The following is a 24,050-nucleotide window of genomic DNA, read 5'->3' on the forward strand; positions in this document are numbered from 1 at the left end:
CTTCCCGGGCCCTAAGATTGATGAACAATTCTCAGATACAGTTAGTTAATTATTTAGTTTATATGTTATCTGTTTAATACTTGTCAATGCTGTGTTTGCGTATTAAAATGAAGAAAGAATAGGAAATGTAATTTAGTCATCACATAGCTATCTCATCAGCCACTGTGCTCTGACGTGGAACATAACCTGCTGCATTCAGACATAACGCTACCTGGGATAGTTCCGGACATTTGACAGGGTCGCGACGTGGTAAAATTCCATGGATTAATTGCTTTCAGACATGAGTGCGACCCAGGTACATGCTAGAGCAGGTGTAGCCAATGTTGGTCCTCGAGGGCCCCTATCCAGCTTGTTTTCCATGTCTCCCTCCTCCAACACACCTGACTCAAATAATCAGGATCGTTATCAGGCTCCTGCAGAGCTTACTGATGAGCTGATCATTGGATTCAGGTGTTTCAAAGGAGGGAGACATGGAAAACAAGCTGGATATGGGCCCTCGAGGAACGGAGTTGACTACCCCTGTGCTAGAGCATTACTGGACTTCAACGTATGCCTAAAAGGGGCTATATAGTTACTTAAAGTATGACACAATCCATTTTTTACGCTGGCCGACTTTCATCTGTTTGTCCATTCAGATCAATTATATTTGGAATATTTTCCCCCAGAGGCATCGTAAAACCTGTTTACGCTACAGGCAATATTTGAAGTAACATTCTTTCAGTTATGAATTGTTATACAATTGTAAGCAGTAAGGTTCCATTTAAATTCTGATTTAACATGGAACATTTCAAACACAATCCAAAAGCATTTTACAACTGACCAATTCAAACATAGCTATTCATTGTTCTTGTGTTTCTATTTCAATTGATTTTCTCTCAGTGCTCCTTGTCATCCGCTCAGTCTGCCTCATGTTACTCAGAATCATCTCCTTCAATCATAACACTAAAACACTTACTAACTCTGGTCTTTTCTGCTTAGAATGCGAGTACACTTGCTTCACAGGAATCTCTGTTGCAAGTTTTTCTTCTCTTTTTTCCTACTAACATTGTCCTGTCAGAACAAATGTAAAGTTAAAAAAAAAGTCAATATGGAAACACAAAAGCAGTGTTAATCCTTTGGTGCTGACTGAAATCAGGTTGTCAGCTTCTTTATTGAAGAGAAGAAAAGGTGTTGCTGACATTAAGTCAGAAGAGTTGACAACTCAATGCAGATCTAGTGAGGTAAATGTATATTGTGATGAGTTCAAACTTAAAGGGATCCACGGATAGAAAGACTTCTAGTTCTTAAAAGATATCGTTATTATGAGTGAAAATAATTTGATATTAAAATCCCTCTTGATGTTTTTGATTTTATGCAGTTTGTAAAATTAGTTTAACGAGTAGGTCACCATTATTGTTGACGTCGTAGGGCGGTGACGTAACTGGGTTACGCTGCTGAGCTTCCAGAGTCTGACTCTAGCGACATAAACATGTCTTCTGTTCAGCCCTTTCAATTTGAACCCGAGAGGAACATTAATGAGCATGACAGCACTATCGATATTTCACGAAGCGAGCAGCAAAAGCAAAATAAACAGGAAAGACGGGATGAGATGAAACGAGAGTAGGATGAAAACAGTGTTCTGCCAAAATGTGCTACAACGGCGAAACGCCTCCAAGAGGCAAATTTGACACACAAAGTACTACTGTGCACTTTCAGCTTGTTTTGTTTGGATGCATAAAAGCAGAACATCCCAAGGATGTCTTAAGAAAATACTTAAACGTAGTAATATCAAATAAGGGTGGTTTAAATATGCCACATGACTAATGTGGTCAACAGATCAACAATCTGCTTTAAAGCTACCACAAGAAAACACAATGCTTAAATGTATGAGAGGGAAACACATACAAAAAGTGTTTTGAGGCAATGAAAAGGTAATAAAAGACTTAATAAAAACACAAATAGTAAGTACTCGCCGCATTTAACCGATCTGCGCATGTGTTGGACGTCTCGCCGCGTCGGAAAGAATTGCAGAACACTGGTAGTGTTCGTCTAGTAACAGTGACAACTATGTCATCACCCCGAGTGTCCATTGCATGCATAAAACATGGTGCCCTCCGTAGGTCAAAACATGTACTAAATATTATAGGCAATATTTTATGTGTTTCTGTTAACATATACAGTATTAGTAAACTAGAACAATTGTGGCCTATTGGAGTCCGAGGTTCCCTTTAAAACCGTTTCTTTGGGCCATGTCTTTTGCTAATATGTTGCTACTGTTCCAAATTGTATTATTTTGAAGGCATTTGTACTCTAAGGCACCACTATTCTGGCAATGTTTTTCATTGGCCAGCAAAAATATTATAATTGGTTGCAGTTTCAAGCACACAAGACTTTACATTGAGAACCAGACGTTTCCGACTGTAAATTAGGTTTTATGGCACATCAGAGAAGCAATGGCATAAACATCTGGCCAATAAATCTCAGGTGTTGTTTCAACTGTGTGTAGTTTGAGACACTAGCTCCATACCCATCCCCTGATTAGTATTTATCCAAATTTGTACACAGGCTTTTTTGTTTTTAAAAATTGATAATTAGCTGTTTGCCCATAAAGGAATGCATTTATTTCTACTTGAAACTCCAGTGCTGTCATATTGTTCAGATCACTTCCTGTGCAAGCACTAGAAGCAGTTCTGAGTGCAAATATATGTCATACTTACCAACTGGCTGCATTTACTGTATATACTGTATGTCTGTGACGTGTCAGTGCCTGTTGAGGAATGTTTGAGTTCATTGACCCTCTCTGTGCAGAAACGATGGATTCTAGTTGGACAGCCAGCCAAGAGCCAACTCGCAAGCCAATCCATCTACACATGCGTGTGTCCTCACTTGCAGCTGGCTGTGAATAAATCCTTCTGTCACTATAAGCACACAGGCTTTCTGCACATATTCTATTCATTAACTCTTTCCAAGGTCGAAAGAATTCTTTCTGACCTGTACTATTTAAAAGGAATGCATTGCTGACGAAGCCGTGATTGTGGCCAATTCACAGGGGATGTTTCTACCTGTTGCAAACTGGTCCTCTGGTAATCACTTTGTGTTCTTCCCTATTACCCCTTCCTTGCGGTTCTGCTGTGCAGTGCATATGCATGCACGCGTGCATACACACTCCCACGCCAACGCCACATATGTTTGCTTAAACCTGATGACCCAATAGAAATAACCCCCCCCCCCCCCCCCCCCCATGCCACTCCTTTTTCTGCTCTCCTGTCCCTCCTCTTCCCCCTGGGGTAGGTTGCTCTACCCCCATATAAACATCAGGATGTATAGGAGGCCAAAACCAAGATGGGTTCTTGGCATGCATGTACAGGTAGTATTCCAGCCTTGTTTGAGATATTGGGGCTCATACCCTTGTTAAAAGCCTGATTTATGCTCTACAGCTGGGTACAAAGGAACTTGCTGGTTGGATACCTAATTAATATCATGCTTGCTACTGCTGGGACCTATATATGTTCCTGACATATCTCTGGGGTTGATAAACAGAAGCGTCCACATGCTGTATTTGTAACAGAGTTTCAATGGTGCGCATCTACTGTACATAAAGTGTAACTAAATCAGTACAGGTAGTCCTGTCATTTGACACCATATGCATAACCATACCACTCTTTTAAATATGCTTCTACGGACTGCCAGGGAGCTAAGCTCACTAAGTATAGGATCTGTTGTCCCCCTACATGCTTCGCGTGCATTGCTATAGTGGCAAATCATGCCACATGTCTTCAATTAGTGGCAATGAATCAGGTATAGTGAGCTTCAACGTTGAAGTATTGTGTAGTCTTGACTGTCATTACCAAACATATGGCCCATCCATCTTTTGGATTGTTATAGATGGTAAGCCATGCTTGTTGGTAATCCCTGGCTATCTGTCTCTTTTCATAAAAGAACACTGTATAGATTATTCAATTAAACATTTTATGCGGCCGTTTGTCAAAAAACAAGAATCGAAGATTATATCAACCCTACTGAATTTACTGTTACAACAAATTTGTGAACCTTGCTTATGTGATCATCACCTTGTTCGGCCAAAGGTCCCTTCCTTCATTCAACAGAATGTCTTGAAGGAGCTGAACAGGAGGCCATTTTGCAATTTTAATCAGGATTTGGAATGTAACTAGGTTAGGAAGGGGCACAACAATGTTTTCTCCCCATTACTTAATAATAGGGAAGGGACTGGTTGAGTGTTGGGTGGGAGTTGGTTAGGGCATTTAGGTTTCTTTATGTCCCTCTAATGGATTTGTCAAATGTGATTTCAGAATTATTGCAACTGTTTGCAGGTTCTGTCTCACCAATACAACCAGTTTTGGTCTTTGCATTTACAGAGACATACTGAATTTATTTGGAAGCTACTGTATTTTTGACCCTGAATTGCCATCTGATCATAAGAGTCAGGCTATTGGCCTGTCTTTAACCACTCAACCACCGTGTGCACAGTCACACACACACCAGATGGGACGCGTGTTAAAGCCCCAGTCCACGGCTCTGGGCCACGGGACACGACAACACACTACTCCTCTTGTTTTAAACTTCCATGTCCTACCACAATGCCTTAAGGCTGGTCTGCATAATGAGCTGCTATGGTTGGCCCAAGCTCACATGCCCTGGTCCTCTCACCCTGCGGTGGTAGGACAGGCTGAAAAATAACCACATGTTAAAACAGCTCTTGTTGGTTTATGTCTTAATGATAGCCCATGCATACCATGTAGATCGTTGTGTTCTAGAGCATGTTCTCGGTGTGTTATCTATGACTTTCTTTATTTTTACTTAAATCCATATGTAGTAAGAAATAATGTGGATGTTTGCTGATTCGGACTAGAATTTTTTGCATGCCTTGGTAACATTGATGTACAAGTAACAGACTCTGCTGCCCTCTGTTCATGTTTCCTTCACTTATCTGGTTGAATTTATATCAGTGGGTCTAAAAAAAAAACAGAATCTGGAAATAAAATAGAAATAAAGATACAGCTCTGTTATATTTAACTTTTGAGTACATGAAATTTGCATGTGATATTTAAGAACTGTTTGTTTATACACATATGTATAAAGCCTAAGTTATGCTCCTGCGTTGCGGTGATGGTGAAGCAACTATGGCGTCAATGAGCATTCGATAGTTCTGCGACAAGGGAATGTGTTGCTCTATAATTCACCGCCAAGCCACTAGAGCGGTGTGGCATTGTGTTTGTACAGTTTTGGAGGCCGCGTGTCGACACTTCCTCTAGTTTTCTTCCGGTAGCACAATGCCAACAGAGAAAAAAAATAAACAATGCAAGATGGGACGCTTGAGTGTGGATTATCAAGAATTGTTGCCATTTGGTAATCTTTGTAATGTCTTGACGAGGCATTGTAGAGGTTGTCGTACTTGCGGACCTCTTTTATTATACTCTGTCAGCTTGGTCCATTTTTTCGTGTAGCACAACAATGTTTGAAAATGGCGGTGATTTCGCGCTGAACCGGAAACAACTGTCTGAGCAGACCAATCACTGTCCACTTGCGTCATTTCTCCACACATTGACGTGACGCGAAGTCAGAAAATTGAGGAGTTGCACGTCAGGCTACAGTGAAGGGTCGTAAATCGGGTCTGCCTTGGTGGCATGGGTCTGTCGCAGAAGCATAAATCAGCCTTGAGTAGCTAGACATGTGCCGGTTACCGGTTTCAAGGTATACCGTAATATGAAAACGTCAAGGTTTTTAAACTGCAAAAATTTTCAGCCATACCGTCCCTATGGTATTAGCTATTTTTTATGTCCCAAAAATGCAAGGGGAAATCCATTGCTTACAGCTGCAAGGCTCAACCTTCCCGATTGTTGCTCAGTGTCAGTGAATCAGCTGTGCTACACGATGGCTGGAGAAAAGAAAACAAAATCGCTGGTATGTCAATACTTTGGCCACAGAAAAGTTACCTATGGCCGTAGCTTAGAGGACTAGGGCCAATCGACATGTAAAACATGTTTGCGAAGGATGGCTGCCGAGGAGGCAATGCCTCCAATATGATTTCGCATTTATATAAGGTTAGGAAACACTATTATGAACTTTTCCCACCAGCTAAGAGATTTAACTCCAGTGTGATTAGTGTGTGTAGCTGTGGTAAAACGTGGTGTTTTTTCTCTCTGGCAACTGTCTGTGTTGAGAAAGAGAGTGTGTGTATAATGTAAACATGATACACATGTGCTTTTAATGGAAAATAATTCAATTATTTTTGTTCTGATGGTAATAATGTTGAGCTGTGGCTGTGGGTTTAGGCTCACCTAAAGGACTGCATTTACAGTATTTAAATTTTATTTAGAATATTTTGCTATTATTATTATTTATTTTGACTTAGCATTATACTTATGTTCCAATTTGCTAATGTGTTTTGAAAAATAAAAATCCTGGTCAATGGAAAAACATTTTTTTTAAACCCAGATACAGTACCTCAAAGTAACACATTTTAGAGCTGTAATTGCAATACTGTGATACTTTGAAAGAGTGATATTTTGGCTTAAGGTTATCATACCATCAGAATCTCATACCGGCACATGCCTATAAGTAGCATGTTTTATTTAACTGGGATGTGTAATACATTTTAATGTAATCTTTATTTAAGTACAGTTTGTTTAGTTTTCCTATATTCTGTATTTAAAGACCTTGTTAACTTTCAAATCTTGCATACAGTGACTTACAAAAATATTGCCTGATTTGTTGAATACCTACGTACTGTGAGTACTTGCTTACTATCTCACGGTATTTTTTGGTCGTAATGGGTGTACTTGTAGAGCTAAGTATTTTGTAAATGGTACATTGTGTAACAAAGTTAGAGAGCCACTTATTTTTATAACTGATCTTATTTCACATCATACTTGATCATTCACACACTAACATCCTATCCCTGTACAATGCCCCATGTGTTTCACAATCTTGCCTTTAAAAGTTCATTCTTCTTTTTACACTGATCTTGTTATTCACTGAATATTGGAACAAAAGTGCATGATCTTAAGTCAATTTTGACTTGACGCATGATGTAGTTAGCGGTAATGGTTGGATAGATATGCTGTAGTTCTTCTAAATACTGTAAATTATGAGACGAATAGCCATTCATTTTGAATCTTTAAACATGCAGCTTCCATAAGAGATTGTCTTACAGTATGTGTTAAGGATTCTTGCAGCAGGCTGCATTTAACCCTTTATAAGGAAGGGCATATAACCAGACAAGGTATAAATTTAAATTTCACTTCAAGTCACTAATAAAAGCTGATATCTAACTTGCTGTTCTACCTCTGTGGCAGTGTACTTAACCATGGTTTGAATGAACTCCATTAAAAATGTTGCCTTTGAAAAGATGATAATGGTCATTATGGATTGACACTGTAAACAAGGTATTCTATTAGCATTCATTCATTCATTGCGAGGTAATCAATTAACATTCATCCATTCATTTTTCATACCAATTACCCGCAATCTATATCAATGTGATTGCAGCTTGCAGTTGTGTAGAAATTCTGTTAATCATATCGAATGGGGCAAAATACTGTGTAGGTTACATCGACTCGACTGTTTTTAACCCATGGCGATCTTCATTGTGATTGCTTTTAAATTTTCCAGCAGTAAAGAACTTGACCAGTGTAGCCCTACTGTAATAAGATGCAACATGCTCGCTTGAGCTTGTCATTGTTTCTTAGAATGGGATGCTGTTATTGCTCTGTCCATCTTCCCGCATGTCAGTGAAGACAGAAGAGCGCTAAAGCCGAGAGGTCAGATACAGAGCCCGCGATGCCCCCGTGAAGCTGAATCGCGTACCAGCAAATGGTATACGGGCTCATAACGTGCTCTACTCATACAATAGCCAGAGACGAAACAGTTTTGACAGTGTCGAATGCCCTGCCCTGGGGGCCTTATCATCCTCTGCTGCTTGCTTTCCTCCCTCTTCTGTTTCCACCCCCCTGATGCTATCTGTCTGGAGATTTATGCAGAAATGTGCAGCTAGCCGACCTCCTGGTCCCCCTCCATCCTTTCTGCTGGGACGCCAGCTTGTCATAAGCTGAGCTATGCAGAGATAGTGAATCTTGTGCTATTGGACTAATGTCTGATGGAGACTATCTTGCCTGTGTACTTCCAACGAAATGCATGCAGCATCCTTCAAAATGTATCTTGCTTTAAAAAACAACAACATATTTTCTCTTTAACTCCCAGGTTTTGTGTTCGTCTATTTTAATCTTGCTTCAGTTAATATGGAGTACTTCAAATATATCTTTCTATGACAGAAACCTTCACATTTCCGTTCTGATGTTTTCAGACTCTCCCTGCCCATCTGGGATGTTACCCGAGTCCAAAAATACTCATGCTGGATTAAGTCTACGATGTACCTGCGTATGTGTGCTTAAACAGACAATTGGCAGTTTTCTTTGAATCCATTCTTTTATTTAATGCCGACTCCACTGAGGGTTGGCTCATCCGACAGCGGTTTGATCCTGTGAAGCGCATCCCGACTCAATAAATAATCTCTGCAGATGCTCGCATAAGTGACGGTCCATTTAATTAGACTAGTTAAGCTTCGAGGCCCAGAGGCCTTTTTCAATGTACCATTAGAGCAACGATGAGAAACAACAACGTCCTGCCTCTCACTGTTGTTGGTAAGCAGAGAACAAATAATGAGACACGGCTGGCCCAGATTATTACAAGGTCTATCGGACCGAGTGGCACCCAAACGCAATGCTTCACAGCTGAGCTCAGTTTGAACGGATGCACAGACGGAAAAGGCTTAGAGATGGATGGATGCATGAATGAATGAACGAGCGGGTGTACGGTCCGTTCAAATGTGCTTTACTGGCTGAAACAGATGAATCAGATAAATTTTATTTATTTTTTTGCAAAATATTAATGACTCACTATTGTTTTTTAAGCACTACTTCTTGGCTATTGAATAATGTAAAGTGATTTTACATTGAAAAAAAAAAACGAAACAAAACTAACATTTACATAAAAATACAGGCAAAATCTCACCGTGAAAAAACAAAAACCAAAACGTAAAATACATGTTACAATGATAGAGTACTTTGTAACCGTTTATTTTATTTTATGGTGTTTTTTTTTTTGTAGATTTATTTTCACTGATTATCACAGTAGTAATTTTGATGTAATAATACCTTAATAATATTTATAATAATTTATTAATATCAATAATATACATATTAAAATTGTGTTAGTTTATATTTTAATTGATATGTAACCAGGCTTGATGATGGGGACTTCATGTTGTTTTCAAATGTGCGAACTACTGAGCTTACTGAAGACTAGCTAGAGGAAGTGCTGTGCATGTAGCAGGTTAGAAAAACATGACTCCCTGAGAGCTTAACAGAGTGCACTGGCATCTGAAGCTAAACTGTGCTATTGGCTCAGTAATCAGCACACCTGACAGCCACAGTGACAGTGTGGGTTCAAACTCCAGTTGGAGAAGGTGCAGAACAAAAAAAGAGAGCTCTGTGATTTTACCGTCATCAGACTGGTTACAATCATATGATGTCAACAACAGTTACTGGATATAGTACATTTATATACAAGTATTTAATAAAATATTGTTCTTTCCACAGTAGTTTGTTGTTAATTTGAAGGTTTGAAGTTAAAATGAAGGGCTTATTTTTTATTAATGGTATAATTCTGGAAAACCAGCTTTTCCAGTGTTTTATCATAAATTAATTTCCTTTTTGAGATATACATATATATACGTATATACAGTGTAGTTTGAGAGTCACTTCTCGGCTGCTTCAGATTTAACAGTATGTTAGTTGATTATGCTTACAATCATTTTCCCATAAATTATAATCAGTTATTTGTATCATCAGAAAATGGAAAATTAAAAATGCTATTATTTTTCAAGAAATTACAATAAGTTACTAGTTTAAGAAAATGGAGAATGCAAAGGGGAAAAAAAAGTTCATAATTTTCTTTTTGCCCCAAAGAAAAAGCAGATGCTTAAGGATGTCACATATTGAGTAAATACAAGGGTCAGGCAAAAATCACAACCACCCGTTTTTCTGCCATTTAAAATGAATGGAAAATTTTGACGTGCATAGCAGTCAATTTCATGGACGTGCATGGCCTGCAAAAATGCCATATACCCTAAAAAATGCCACACACTAAAAGGAAAAAAATAATGCCACAAACCAAAATCCATTTTGCCACATACCAAAAATATGCCACATTGCAAAATCAATTTTGCCACATGGCAAAAAAAATGCCACATGGCAAAATCCTTTTTGCCACATTGCAAAAAAATGCCACATTGCAAAATCCATTTTGCCACATGGAAAGAAGAAATGCCACATGGCAAAACTGTTTTCCCACATGGCAAAAAAAAAAAAAAATGCCACATGGCAAAATCCATTTTGCCACATGGCAAATGCCACTTTTGGTTCTCGCTGTCTTTCCAAAATGATCTGGCACATTGTAGGTTTAATAAAAGCCAAATAAAGTAAAGAAACAAAAAAGTGTTTTTATTTTCGAAAAGTACATATAATGCCAATCTGTTTCATTATGTTTTAAAATGTAATCAGTCAAATGGGATCCGTTATTATTGTGTTATCATTAATTATTATTAATGTTATTACCACTGCCACATTTTCTGGAGTTCTGGCAGTGCGAGGCCAACTGTTTGATTTTCATTTCAGATCAAGTAGCTCTGAAGTTGGTAACCCACAACAAGATTGTGTTTCGAGCTGGTACGGGATTGTGCATACCAAGATTGAAGTGCAAACGAAACGCTTGTGTTGTGTTGCAGTTACAGATTTGTTTGTGTTGATAAACGTTCCCAGAATGAATGCGTGATGCTCACCAGTCCAATTCATGGCATCAACTGAAAATGAAACGAAAAACAATGGAATTGTAAAGAAACAAAACAAAATGGCGTTATACGCAATTTAGAAAATAATGCGTTTTTTTAATTTACTTTATTTGCCTTTTATTAAACCTACAAATGTGTCAGCTTTCTGGGTTCATGGAGAACTACAGAAATCAGAATATTTATTTTGAGGGGCAGGAATCAGAGGATTTGGGACATATTTAAGTTAAAAAATAGCTTTCCGTTGATGTCTCAGTCTCTTTAGTAGATGTTTTATTAACACTATCACTTCAGTGTAACCTTTGTCTGCACCTTAAAATACTGTATGTGACTGATAGAAAGCATAATTTTGATTTGCTTAAAATTCCAATACCTAAAATCCTCATTCCCCTACAAAATTACTAAGCTCACAAATGTCATGTATTTTCTTCCTGGTTGGGCTCCTCCATTTCAATCTTGCTCTTATTAAACTTTAGTAGAATGAGAATGTTAGGGATTGTGAAAGTTGATTCAAAAAAATAGGTAGCCAGCAAATTACAGTGATGACAGTATTTTTCGGACTGTAAGTCGCAGTTCTTTTCATGTTTTGGCTGGGGGTGCGACTTATACTCAGGAGCGATTTATGTGTGAAATTATTAGCACATTATTATAACATTTCACATGCTATTTTGGTGTTTTGGAGTTACACTGATGGTTTGGTAAACTTGTTAGCATGTTCTTTATGCTATAGTTATCTGAATAACTCTTAATAGCTATGTTACATTAACATATTGGCCACGTTCGCATATCGTTGTTCATGCATCATATCACATTATCATACTGTACGCTTATTCAGCATGTTGTTCTTTATTGTATATTTTTTAAATTGCCTTTCAAGATGACATATCTGTTCTATGTGTTGGATTTTATCAAGTAAATTTCCCCCCAAAATGCGACCTATACTACAGTGCGACTTATATGTTGTTTTCCTCTTCGTTGGGCATTTTATGGCTGGTGCGACTTATACTCAGGTGCGACTTATAGTCCGAAAAATACGGGATATGCGATATTAATAGAGCCCCCCCCCAAAAATCATCATACACGTACCTTTGACAAGCTGCCTTTCCCTTCATTTTTGCCCATGCTCTTACAATTTTTGTTTTTCATTCCTCCATTTTTTACATCATGGGTCTCCCTCTTTTTACGTGTGTGGCATATGTAGTGGTTAGTGGTCAACTTTTCTGAAATGTTGAGTGTGTGCGACTCTCAACAGCACCCAGCATTGCAGGCCACTTCAAACTCGTAAAAGGCTTCGACATAGGCCTGGTTGGTTGGCTGGCTGGCTTTCTGTTTAGTAAACAGCATTCCCTGTATCCGGCTTTATCTTAGAAACAAGTGTTGGTCAAACAAACCTTTTGTCTGTGGCCACTGGCTCAGCACGCTGCACCGAGTTTGGCCAGTGACAAAGAAGTGAGTGTGCGAGCATGTTTTTGTGTAGTCGTGACGGAGAAATACACAGTTTGTTTGAGGGAAAAGATAAGTTACAAGGCCCCTCAGTAGCTCTATTAAATGTTCGGATCCTTAAAAAAATACATAAATAAAGAAATTAGAGGGTTGACCAAACACATTCATGAGCCCACTGAGTCATGTGAAAGTCATGTAAATGACAATGAAAAAGAGTTTTAATTGCATCCTTCTTTTCGGCAAAATACCGTCCAGGTTCACCCTTCACCTCTGTCCAGTCCCTGCCTGTGAATACACTAATGACATAAACAGAGTAGTAATCACATTAACAAGCGTTATGGCTGAGGCGCTCTTAAGAGGCACTGTATTGACAGCCCTCAGTCTTCCCAAGGCACAAACTCCAACACCTATAAACACTTTTGAATATTGGCAAAGACCTGCTATTAGCATAATCACTTTAGAGGTGTGTGAGTGCTCCCAAGCTGAGGCGACTGATAACTTTGCGAAATGGCGATGACATGTGACGTCCCCATCATCTCTTCTGCTGGTCCCATCCTCCTCTTCCTTCTCCATTTGGAAGACCTGTATGGTAATCCTGTTAGCTCCTTCCTCCATTAGCTAAATGACCAATATCATTGAAAGCTATGTAGCCTTACCAGGACAATCAGACCCCACTGTTAAGCACGGTGAAGGACAAAACAAAAAAGTGGAGGTTAAACCTAATCTGTAAACTTTTGGCTACTTGGCGAGCTAGTTAGAAAGGTGGACATATTAGAGCAAAAACTTTTTTGCTTAGTGGTTCCCTTTGTTTAATTAAATCAAATCATGGGTTTTGTATCTGTGTTTTAGTGTATGTTTACAGGATAGGGTGACCATATTTTAATTTCCAAAAAAGAGGACACGGCCCGGCCTTGAGTTACTTAAATTTTACTTGAAGTTCATTCAAAGAAGCCTTATCACTTTAATTTGTTTAATATATATTTAATTCAAATTTGCAGAGGTTACCTTACAGGCTTTGTTATTCCTAAAATAATAACGCAAAAATAACACTGGAATTAAATAGTGATTATGAAACTATGCCTCTTCTGTATTGGTGAATCCTTGAACAAAATAATAGCTCTCTTTTCAATTCTTACTGTATAAAAATCTCAAACAATGTTCTAAATAATACCCCTTCGGTAGAAAATCTAGCTTTAACAAAAAAGCTCATTTCTCTTTCCAGTAAAATGATGTAAATTAAACCATAGCCTCAAGATTACCTCTACAATTGTTGTTGACGAATTGTTCTTCCCACTCAGTTATTAATCTCATTCAATGTTCTAGCGTACACGCAAACAATAACCGAAATGGACAAACATTTCAACCAGCATGTTTCCAAACGCAGCACTTCAAAACCTCATTTCCCATAATGCCTGGCGCGGCTTACCTCACTGACAGCTAGCACCGGTAGCTGAGGCAAAAATAAAAAATTGCTATAAAAGTTTACAATCATCAGCAGCGTAACAATGCGACACCAAACAGGATTTTACAGATCACACCAGTACAAATCTGTGACAGAAGTCAACAGTTGTGGAAAGGTAAGTTAAGCAATTGTACATACCGATAGCGTGTGAGCTCCTATCGTCACCACTCACGAAGGTTTGTTTGTGAATGAGAATTGCCAGTTGACGCATGCGCAAATTGTATCCAAAGTAGAATAAAGGTATTTTTGGCTGAATTACACTTTTAGGTACATGAGCATTGACTATATACGTATTGAACAAGTCTTAACAACTGGGTAGGCTCTTTGGGAACACGTCACAGGCCCGACAATACCGTAGTATTCTGTGCAAATTGTCAGTCAAAAAAAACATTTTCATGAAATTATAAAACTCCGCCGGACGCCCCGGACAGGATTTAAAAACTGGACATGTCGGGGTAAAAGAAGACATTTGGTCACCCTATTATAGGACAACCATATTGTTAAAATTTTGCGAGATTTTCAACAATACAGTATTGCACCTTAATGTAATGTACTCCTCCTACCATTTTTTAAGAGACAGAAACATAATTGTTTATACAACGTTTACCTGAAAGTCCATTTTCCAGAGTTTCCAACAATGGTGATATTACATAAACATTTAACAAACAACCACTTCATGTTACCAGTACTTAACAGATTTGCAACAAATGCTTTAGTGGGGATATAGCATGTGCCAGTGGGAAAAATATGCTAGATTTTAGTGTTGACCCGTAGACGATCCAAGACTGTTTTAATTGATAATTTATGTCTGTGCTAATGTCCTTCCTGGCAAGATGGTGGTTATTATCGCCTACTTAAGGACACAGGTGTCCATCCTTGACACTCTATGCTGTACTGAGTGTGTTCTTGTAGTGTTTGCATGAGCTCAAGAAAATGGAACACAGCAATGAATCAGTGACATAGCTTGTGGTTAGAAATGTACATGGTCAACACTTTTTCTAGAAAAGGGCTGTGATTATGGCATAAGCAGCTACAGGCCACCCATCTGATGTTTTAAGGGGCAATTATTTCCTGGCGTCATTCTGCGTTGTATCTTTTAGAATGCAGTCTGGATCATATTCTCGGCCCATTAGCGGGATGACCGGATTTCGCAGACTTTGTGTTGCAATGAGATGAAATGACTTTAAAGGCCTAGTTAACCTCCTTTTTCTTTATTTTCTTTCTGTTCTATATCTGGCTTCTGCCTCTTACCTTCTTCATGCTGTTCTCACACTGTCTTCCATAGCCCCCTTCTTACTCTTTTCACATTTAATTTAGGCTTCTATGCCATTACTCTCCAAAGGACCCCTTTCTCAACCCTTGTCATGAAATGGTAGCTACGGGGTTTTCAGTGTGGTTTCTCCTTTCGGCTGATCCTATTTCAAAGGGACTGGGAGATCCAGCACTCTTCTACTCTCCAATCCTAACCTACCACACACTGGTCGGGGAGAGCCAGACAGGGAGAATGAGTACTTCTTTATTCCATTAGAGGACAGATGTGTTTACGAGATCATTCTTCCCTCACACATCTCGCTGCTTTCCAATGGCATAAAAAGCCCTTCGAGGCCATCAGACGCCATGTCAGAATAACATTTCTCCTTTTAAAAATGGTCCTTCCATCTTTTTGAGGACAGCTATTAAGAAAAAATGTGGGCTTATTAAGATATTCGCTGTCATGAAGCTGGGTTTGCCTTGTTTGTTTATGTTTTTTCATGCCCATCATTGCGTCCACAGCCTTTCCAGAATGACAATTATTTTGTTGTTTGTGGCATGAACACTTTGACTAATTCCAGAGATGGATTTATGATTGCACAAGACATGCTGTTTTTTTTGACATAGGAAAATGAACTCTGTAACAACATGGAAGTGCTGTCTTGTGTCCTTCAGAAACATGTCATTAGGACTGCCCCCTTCACGCCGTACTTCTCTCTCTTCTCTCAGCCACCTTTCTTGCTTTCTTTCTCTACTACCAAGATCCTGCAGTGCTTTCCTTTCTCCGTCAATTGCGGAGTGTCTCCGAGGAGCTAACTCCCCTCAGTCCCCCGCCCCTTACGCTCCCAGTGTTACGTCTTTTGTCGTTTGCAATAACAGAAAAAATATCTGTTTTCCTCCTCATGCATATACACCATCTGTTCACACACAGGGTGAGGACATATATACAGGCTGCTAATCAAATCAAAGTGAACAGTAGACGTCAGGTTATTGCAGCCATAAACCATAAAAATACACATTGTCTCGGGAAACGTGCGTAAAGCCAAAGTCAATGTTATGAACTCATTTTATTTTTGCTTTTGAGAGAGGGGGAAAAAGCATGTATGGACAAATGGCTGTTTTATGATGGAAAAATTCCATAGTGGGTCAAAGCCCCTTGCAGGTGGCAACAATTAACTGTAATTTTTTTAGATTGTAATGATCCATAATTTACCCGGATACCCCTTCCAACTCCTTTCACTCAGAAAAAAAGGTTTGCACGAAGGTTTGATTAGGTGCACATTTGATGCCATGTTCTGGTCTTTAAGTGAGATTGTTCGGAGGGTGCCATGGTGGTTATGGACACGTGAGATAGAAAGGAAGCACTAAACACCATTCGGTTCCCATTATTGCTCATCCACAACATACTTCTTTTCTCTCAGCGGCAGTCTCCTCTTACTGTCCCATCTTCACCTCTTTGTCTCGCTGCCACAGCGGGTTTAAAACAGGCAGGCCTGTCCACCATCTTAGGGATTGCGCATATGCACAATCACACACACGCACACAGAGGCAATCTTACATCTCCCTCTTACTCGTGCATGGCCTCCAGTGTATAACAATCATTTTGTTTTTTTCTTTTGCAAATGACTTTCAGAAAATAGTCCCCTTGTGGAGAAAAAAAGAGAAAGGGGGATAGCAAAGCCAAGAGATGAAAGACGGTGTGCATTTGCAAGTGGCGGATGCTTTTTATTTAGCAAATCTCTCACTTCTGCTTTCCCCACCTTCCCCTATTCTATTCACCTGAGAGGATTTAAATAAATCCATATAGCATGAGATATAAAAGCGATGCATGAAATGCATTTTGAAAAGTGCATCCCTAGTAGCAATTTTCCATTTTGCTTATAGTGAGGACCTGTGCTTTTAGAAACGCTGCAATATTTTATTAACATGTGACCTTGCATTTAAATTGAGAGTTAACATACAATATTAAGTAAACTGTGTCTGTAAAGAAAGCCATAGAGATGGTTGAGAGTGTATTTAGCAAGCTTGGAAATGCAGTCACTGTAGTTTACCTTTCAGAAATTTCATTAACAGTGTGCAATTATATTATTGATGATCAACGGATAGTGAAAATGACAATTTAAGTTTCTTTGTTCTATTAGATACATTATTATATGGTTCATCTTATCTATTTCAACCAATCAGAAACACACTCATTTCCTTCAAATACTACTCATTACCTGGTCCATTCTTTGTATTTGTATGTGATTCCAAGAAGATATTATGTTTTTCAATAAGCTTGCACATTTCAAAGTAAAGGTTAAGGTTTTTGTTGCCTGGCTGATCATTAGGTTATAGTGCTCGCTTGTCAGGTTAACTTGGTATTCTGTGTGATGATGTATGACGCATGCATGATATGGCTGCTCTCCATGAAAAGTCAAATACTGTAATTTCTGTAGCGTCTTTTTATGTATGTAAATATTATTGGATTTACCTGACTATACCCACAACACATTACATTTTGATCAATGGTTTTGAGGACTCTATAAGATGTTAAAAAAAGACTACAGTTTTTTTTTTTTTTTTTTAAATAAAAAAAGTTTACTCAGCAGCATAAAATAACCTTTTGTATGATTCCTCTGCTCTTATTTTTCATGTAAAATATAAAATAAAAACTCCCCTAACTGTCCTTATTTTCACTTTTTCAGTAACGTTTTCATTGTTCTTCTTTTTTCGACAGATAAAGATGAGCCCAGCAGTTACACCTGCACCACATGCAAGCAGCCCTTCACCAGCGCCTGGTTCCTTCTTCAGCACGCTCAGAACACCCACGGTTTCCGCATCTACCTGGAGAGTGAGCCAGGCAGCCCCCTCACCCCTCGTGTAGCCACTGCTCCCGGAATGGGGGGTGACTGTGCCTCATCCCAGCCTCCCCTTCATGCTGTCCACCTGGCTGATGGTAGTCCTTACAGTCTACTAAGAATGCCAGGGTCTGGGTCAGGACGGGATTCGGTGTCTACCCCTCGAGAAGGTCGTTATCCCAGGACTCCGCCCCTGTTCAGTCCGCCCCCGCGTCATCATCTCAGTCCCGATGACCTGGCCCTGGCAACCCACCACCCCAGCGCCTTTGACAGGGTGATGAGGCTGAATTCAATACCACTTGAACCTCCCCCGAGCATGGACTTCTCCAGAAGGCTCCGTGAACTTGCTGGTAATGCCACCGGAGCCTCTCCCCCTCTCTCCCCTAATCGGCCCAACCCTATGCAACGGATTCTTCAACCATTTCAGCCAGGTTCAAAGCCTCCATTCTCTGCAACACCGCCTCTTTCAACCTCTCAGTCACCTTCTGGCTCCAGGTCTACCCCCAATACCACGGCCAACACGGCTCAACCAGGCACGCCATTAAAGGCAAAGTCTTGTGAGTTCTGCGGGAAGACTTTCAAGTTCCAGAGTAACCTTATTGTCCACAGACGTAGCCACACAGGGGAAAAGCCATTTAAGTGTCATCTGTGTAATCACGCATGCACCCAGGCAAGCAAGCTAAAACGACACATGAAGACACACTGTCAGAGCAAGTCTTTGGTGCTTAATAGCAAGTCAGAAGACGGCCTCTCAACAGCCAGCTCTCCTGAGCCTGGTACCAGTGAGCTGATGGGCAGTGCCACTGATGCTTTAAAGTCTGTTGTGGCTAAGTTCAAGAGCGAGAACAATGGTCTAATCGCTGAAAATGGGGAAGAAGAGGACGATGACGATGAAGAAGAGGAGGAGGAGGAGCAAGAGGAAGAGGAGGAAGAGGAGGAGGAGGAAGAAGAGGAGGAAGGTGAGGAGGAGGAGATGGAAGGTAAGCCTGTGGTCAGAGATAGTGAAGAGGACAGGAATGACTATCGCTTTAGCCTGAGGTTAGAAGGGGCCCGCCACCACCAGAATAGTGTGGCCCTGCACCCGCGGCGCCGGAGCTCCTCGCATGATCCCGTTGATGAGGATTCAGCGATGGAGTCAGACCGGGCAGAGGATGTGACCACAACAACAATGAATGGTCTTGGACCTTTATCCACTGACAGCCTGTCCCGGAAGTTGTTGGGCGGAGGCATTAGCCCAGGCTCCCTTAGTCCTCTGTCCAAACGTATCAAGGTTGAAAAGGATCTAGACCCCCCGACACCCACTATTGCAAACTCAGAAAATGTCTATTCCCAGTGGTTGGCAGGCTATGCTGCCTCACGACAACTCAAGGACCCCTTTATTAACTTTACTGGTGGAGACTCCAGACAATCGCCCTTTGCCTCCTCATCTGAGCACTCTTCGGAGAATGGCAGCTTGCGCTTTTCGACTCCGCCCGGCGAGTTGGATGGCGAACGGGCTGCTTCGGGACGCAGCGGCACAGGTAGCGGGGCTAGCACACCCCACGGTGGCAGCGGAAATGGCAGGCCGAGCTCCAAGGACGGCCGCCGCAGCGACACTTGCGAGTTTTGTGGGAAGGTATTCAAGAACTGCAGCAACTTGACAGTGCACCGACGCAGTCACACTGGAGAGCGGCCCTACAAGTGTGAGCTGTGCAGCTACGCCTGTGCCCAGAGCTCCAAGCTTACGCGCCACATGAAAACCCATGGACAAATGGGAAAAGACGTTTACAAATGTGAAATATGCCACATGCCTTTCAGTGTCTACAGTACTCTAGAGAAACACATGAAGAAGTGGCACAGTGACCGTCCTCTGGCGAACAATATTAAGACTGAGTAGACCACAAACAGCATGTTGTACGTTTTCTCTTTCAGCTCCTTTGGCTAACATGCAACCCTGGCTTCGTAGCCAATCGATGAACGGAATGGACTACAGGGTCACGCGACAGTACACAGTACAGCCCTGTTATCGTTCCCAACCATTGGGGCAATACATTGTATGAAACAAAACTTTTTGAGCCTTTCTATTGTGCAATAATTTACACATTTTATATATTTTTTTTGTAACTGGACAGCATGCTTGGTGTGTTTATGGCTACTCTAAAACTATCAGTGACCGGTGGCTTTGGTTGTACTCGTGTTGCTGTTGATCCTTTTGATTTAGCCAACATATTTGAACCCTCGCTGCAGACAGTACATACTGTTTTACATATCATGTACAGTTTTGTTTCCAAGCATAGTGGAACAGTGTCATACTATTCAAACGTCAAGAAAAGCAGGGTTACATTTAAAACTGATATTTGTGAATGATTTATGATGCAAGATAGACGCAAAATACCTATATGTACATAAATATATATACAAGGATTGGGTTGCCTATGAAATGCTAGGCACTAGCACCATGGCTTATTTCTTTTACAAACAATGAAATTAATAATATGGTGTAAAATGACAACAAAGAGTGCCTTGGATATTTTACCTGCATTAGTTAATCCTCCTTTTGCTATAAACTCGGCATTTCAGATGTAGACAATTACAGGACATTTTGTGCACATATGGCGTAAACAGGTCCTTGCATCAAGCACCTGAACAACCCTGTTGTGTTGTGAATGAGCAGAGCATTAAGAAACCAGCTGAAAAAAATTGAGAAGAAAAAAGGATCACGTTTATCTCTGGTAAATCATTTATCTGCCTGAATCGTGTATATTTTCAGTCTTCAAATTATTAAGTCTGTTTACTGGCATGTTACATGCTCAAAAGGTGGGTGGAGGTGTATGTTTTCTGGTACATGCGTATCATACTAAGAGGGTACTCTAAGGAGTTGTTTTAGCCAACGTGAAGCTCTTAATTTTACGGAGTGTTTTATTTTATTTGAAATGGAAACATTTCTTTTTTACATTTTTAAGTAACACCTTTTTTAATAGTCTCAAACAGGCAGTTTGTGTAGCCAGCATTAACCTCAAGACCACTGTCGGTTTTAGTCTTTTCTTTTCATCAGGCAGAATTTGATTTTGGTGAAGGATGGGGAAAGCTGCTTGGCTTGCTTGCGTCAGGGTTATGGAAAGGGAGTGTTTAACACCAGGTGGCTCTGCAATTCAAATGTCCTATGCCCTTAGTATCCTCCTCTTGACTGCATTAGATTTTAACATTTTTACAAGCTGACATTCGTAATGCAACTAATCTTCAAAATTAAAATATATACTTTACTCACACACATACAGGCCACAGACACTGGCCACACCCATACACACATACATTATTTTTTTTCTTTTTGAATTTCTCGTTGTTGTTCATTTTAATATTCCCTCTCACCACTCTGCCATTTTTTAAATGATTATAGCACTTGTCACTCTACCTACAGTCTGTATCTGTCTCTCTAATCGGAGGTACAGGTGGTTGAGTATAAAATGAGGACCGGATTCCATATCTGGGACTGTTTACGTGCACTGTTCAGTTTCCCCAGTTTTCAAAGGGAAGCTCAAAGGAAAAATTGGCTCTTGCGCTGGCTGATGCAGTAACAGTTGTGTCGTTAAAAAAAAAAAAAAAAAAAGTGAGTTAAAACCTTTGCTATATCCTGAAAACAAAACACCATTTTGGTTAAATTGGGTATCAATGCAGAAAATGCCATAGAAATAAAAGTCCTGCATCATGGTAACCTAAAAAGTATACCCTTCAGTACAGAAAAACATAAAGAACTTACATTTTTCAGTACACATCATGGTCTTTTGGGGAGGTTTTATTTAAATTTTATTTTTAATATGTGTCGTTGATTTGCTTACTGTCTTGTTGACATTCAGGATTTGATCACTATGTATTGAATTGTAATGAACATGTCTTGTATCTTTTTTGCCTTTACTGTACACAAGTCTTCAGGTTGAACAAAATGTTTCACATTTGGGGAGATATATGATAAATAAATATATAGAGAGAACTTAAACACATAGGAAAATGCACACTCATGTAAGTTCCTAAGTTCAAAATACATTTATGGTCGAATTTTTTTGTATTTAGAATTGCATTTGAAATTAATGTTCACTTAGCGTAGGCACTTATAGTATTTATGTTGGAGCCTGTATTTTTAATGGTTTTGCCTGTACTCTTTAAAGGTTTCAATGTACCCTTTTTCTGTAGTGAAAAAAAAATCCCAACATGCTGCCACCGTATATTTTCTTAATTTGGCAGGATAATATAGTGTGAATAATTTGTATGCTTGAAAATAAGTATGTTTTTGAAAATTAAAATGTTGTGGTGTTCTCCAAGGGTGAGAGGTCATAAGATGACTTTTTTTTTCAGGCAGTCCTGCTGGACTTACCACAATGAGGTAAAAACAGGTGGTTTTACATATCTCTTTTTTTATGTTTTTCTCCTGCCATTTTATATGCAGTAATACAAGCTATTGTTGGGTTTTATTGTTAGCCACCTTTTTACTGTCCTTAAACATGCACCACCTGATAACATTCCAGTTGTTAATGAAAAATATTTTTTCATATGCAATCAGTCCATCCTAAATCTGAAAAGCTGTTTTTCTTATGATGATTTTTTTATTTTATTTTATTTTGAATTTATTTCTTGTTTTAATTTACTTTGCCAAAACAACCACAGTGCTTGATTTACATAGGGTACATGTCATATCATATGCAAGTTATATTGTCAATATGAGAAAAAAAAGGATAGAAAGTTTGCTACATGTTGTTATAGCAGATGGTACTGATATCCATCCATGTTTCAGTCTGATCCCAGTCTGTGTTCTGTACTCTTATCTGCTCTCAGCTGAACTTGAAGTTGACATTGGTTGACATTATTTATTATGACTGTACACCCACATCCAGTGTGTGCTCTGTTCAGAACAGAGTCACAGCAAAATGCGTCTGTTTATTGACCACCACCCCCTCTCCTTTCCTTTGTGATGAATTCTGATGGCTTGGTTTCACTGTTTGATGACCAAAGGTCACGGATCAACATTTAAGAGTTCCTGGTCAGCATACAAATGTTGTTATTATTTTTCAGTTATGGAAATGCCACTGTTTTCAGCTGTTGCCTGCATTTTTCTCTTCACTCAGCCATTTTGTCTTGGGAAAAAAATAAAATGTATGACATACATACTGAATATGATGTTGGTGTTTTTCCCCTCATTTTTAATCACAAGCTATTTAAAGCAAATTACATAGAATGTACAATTTTAATGCATATTTGTTGGTCATACAACAAAAGTAAAAAGGAAAATTTTAGTACATCATGCTCACCGTTGATTGCTTAATATCGGTGTGTACAGAATTTGAGAAGACCACTACAAATGTCTTTTGGTAGTCAAACGTGGCTCTAATATGATTTTGTCTGACCAACTAATCAGAGGATTGAAAATGCTGATTTAAAATACGAGTGATTAAGGAAACAGTCCCTAGCTAATATAGTTTATCAGTTACTAAAACTGATTCTGAAGGCTCTAGGCTGGTTTGGTTGATGGCAGCACATAATGGCAGACAAAAAAAAAATACTACATTGTCATGCATGAAGTGAAACCAGTGCAACCAAAAGAAACACTATAAAACTAAGAGAATAGACTAATTTACAGACGATAGACCCCACCTGTATACACCGTAGGCGCTGAATCTAAAAAAATTAATTTTGTGCATTTAGGACAAAATTATAAGTCATAATCATCCATATTGTAAAACGAGATATTGAAACAGATGTTACACAGATTTAATTGTTTAAAATTCTCCTTTATTACCAAATTACTAATATCTTTTTGGCTCTAAAAGGGTTAGGAATGGTTACAAAGCAAATTTAAAGCTATGGGAATCCAGCAAATCACATTGAAGGCCATTATCCACAAATGGTGAAAACAGTGAATGGTGGTGAACCTTCCCAGGAGTGGCCGGCCTGGATAAATTACCCAAAGAACACAGCAATGACTCATCCAAGAGGCGGAAATATAAAGGTGTTTACAAAAAAAAAAAAAATATATATATATATACAACATACACCAACAGATAAACATGGTAGTGGTAGTTTGATGAGGGTCTCTTTCCTGCTTCTGCACTTTATCAATCCGGGAAGAAAATGAACACCCATCACTACATGACATATAGCTGAAGCGCAGTTAAATTCTGCACCAAGACAAGACACAACGGCAGTGAAACTTCTTAGTCTGAAATAAACAAAATAAAGGTTT

At 39.4% G+C, this 24,050-nt stretch overlaps 1 protein-coding gene across 1 annotated transcript in view; it reads left to right on the top strand.

Moving 5' to 3' along the window:
- LOC130920635 (B-cell lymphoma/leukemia 11A-like) overlaps nt 1–22,987 on the top strand; it is a 49,163-nt gene extending 26,176 nt beyond the window's left edge. The window contains exon 3 of the mRNA XM_057843989.1: nt 17,719–22,987. Within this exon, the coding sequence (XP_057699972.1) occupies nt 17,719–19,715 (1,997 nt within the window). The 3' untranslated portion in view covers nt 19,716–22,987. The remainder of the gene's footprint in view (nt 1–17,718) is intronic.
- Nucleotides 22,988–24,050: the final 1,063 nt, after the last annotated feature.

The sequence above is a fragment of the Corythoichthys intestinalis genome, chromosome 8 (genome assembly GCF_030265065.1).
Source record: "Corythoichthys intestinalis isolate RoL2023-P3 chromosome 8, ASM3026506v1, whole genome shotgun sequence".
Lineage (NCBI taxonomy): Eukaryota > Metazoa > Chordata > Actinopteri > Syngnathiformes > Syngnathidae > Corythoichthys > Corythoichthys intestinalis.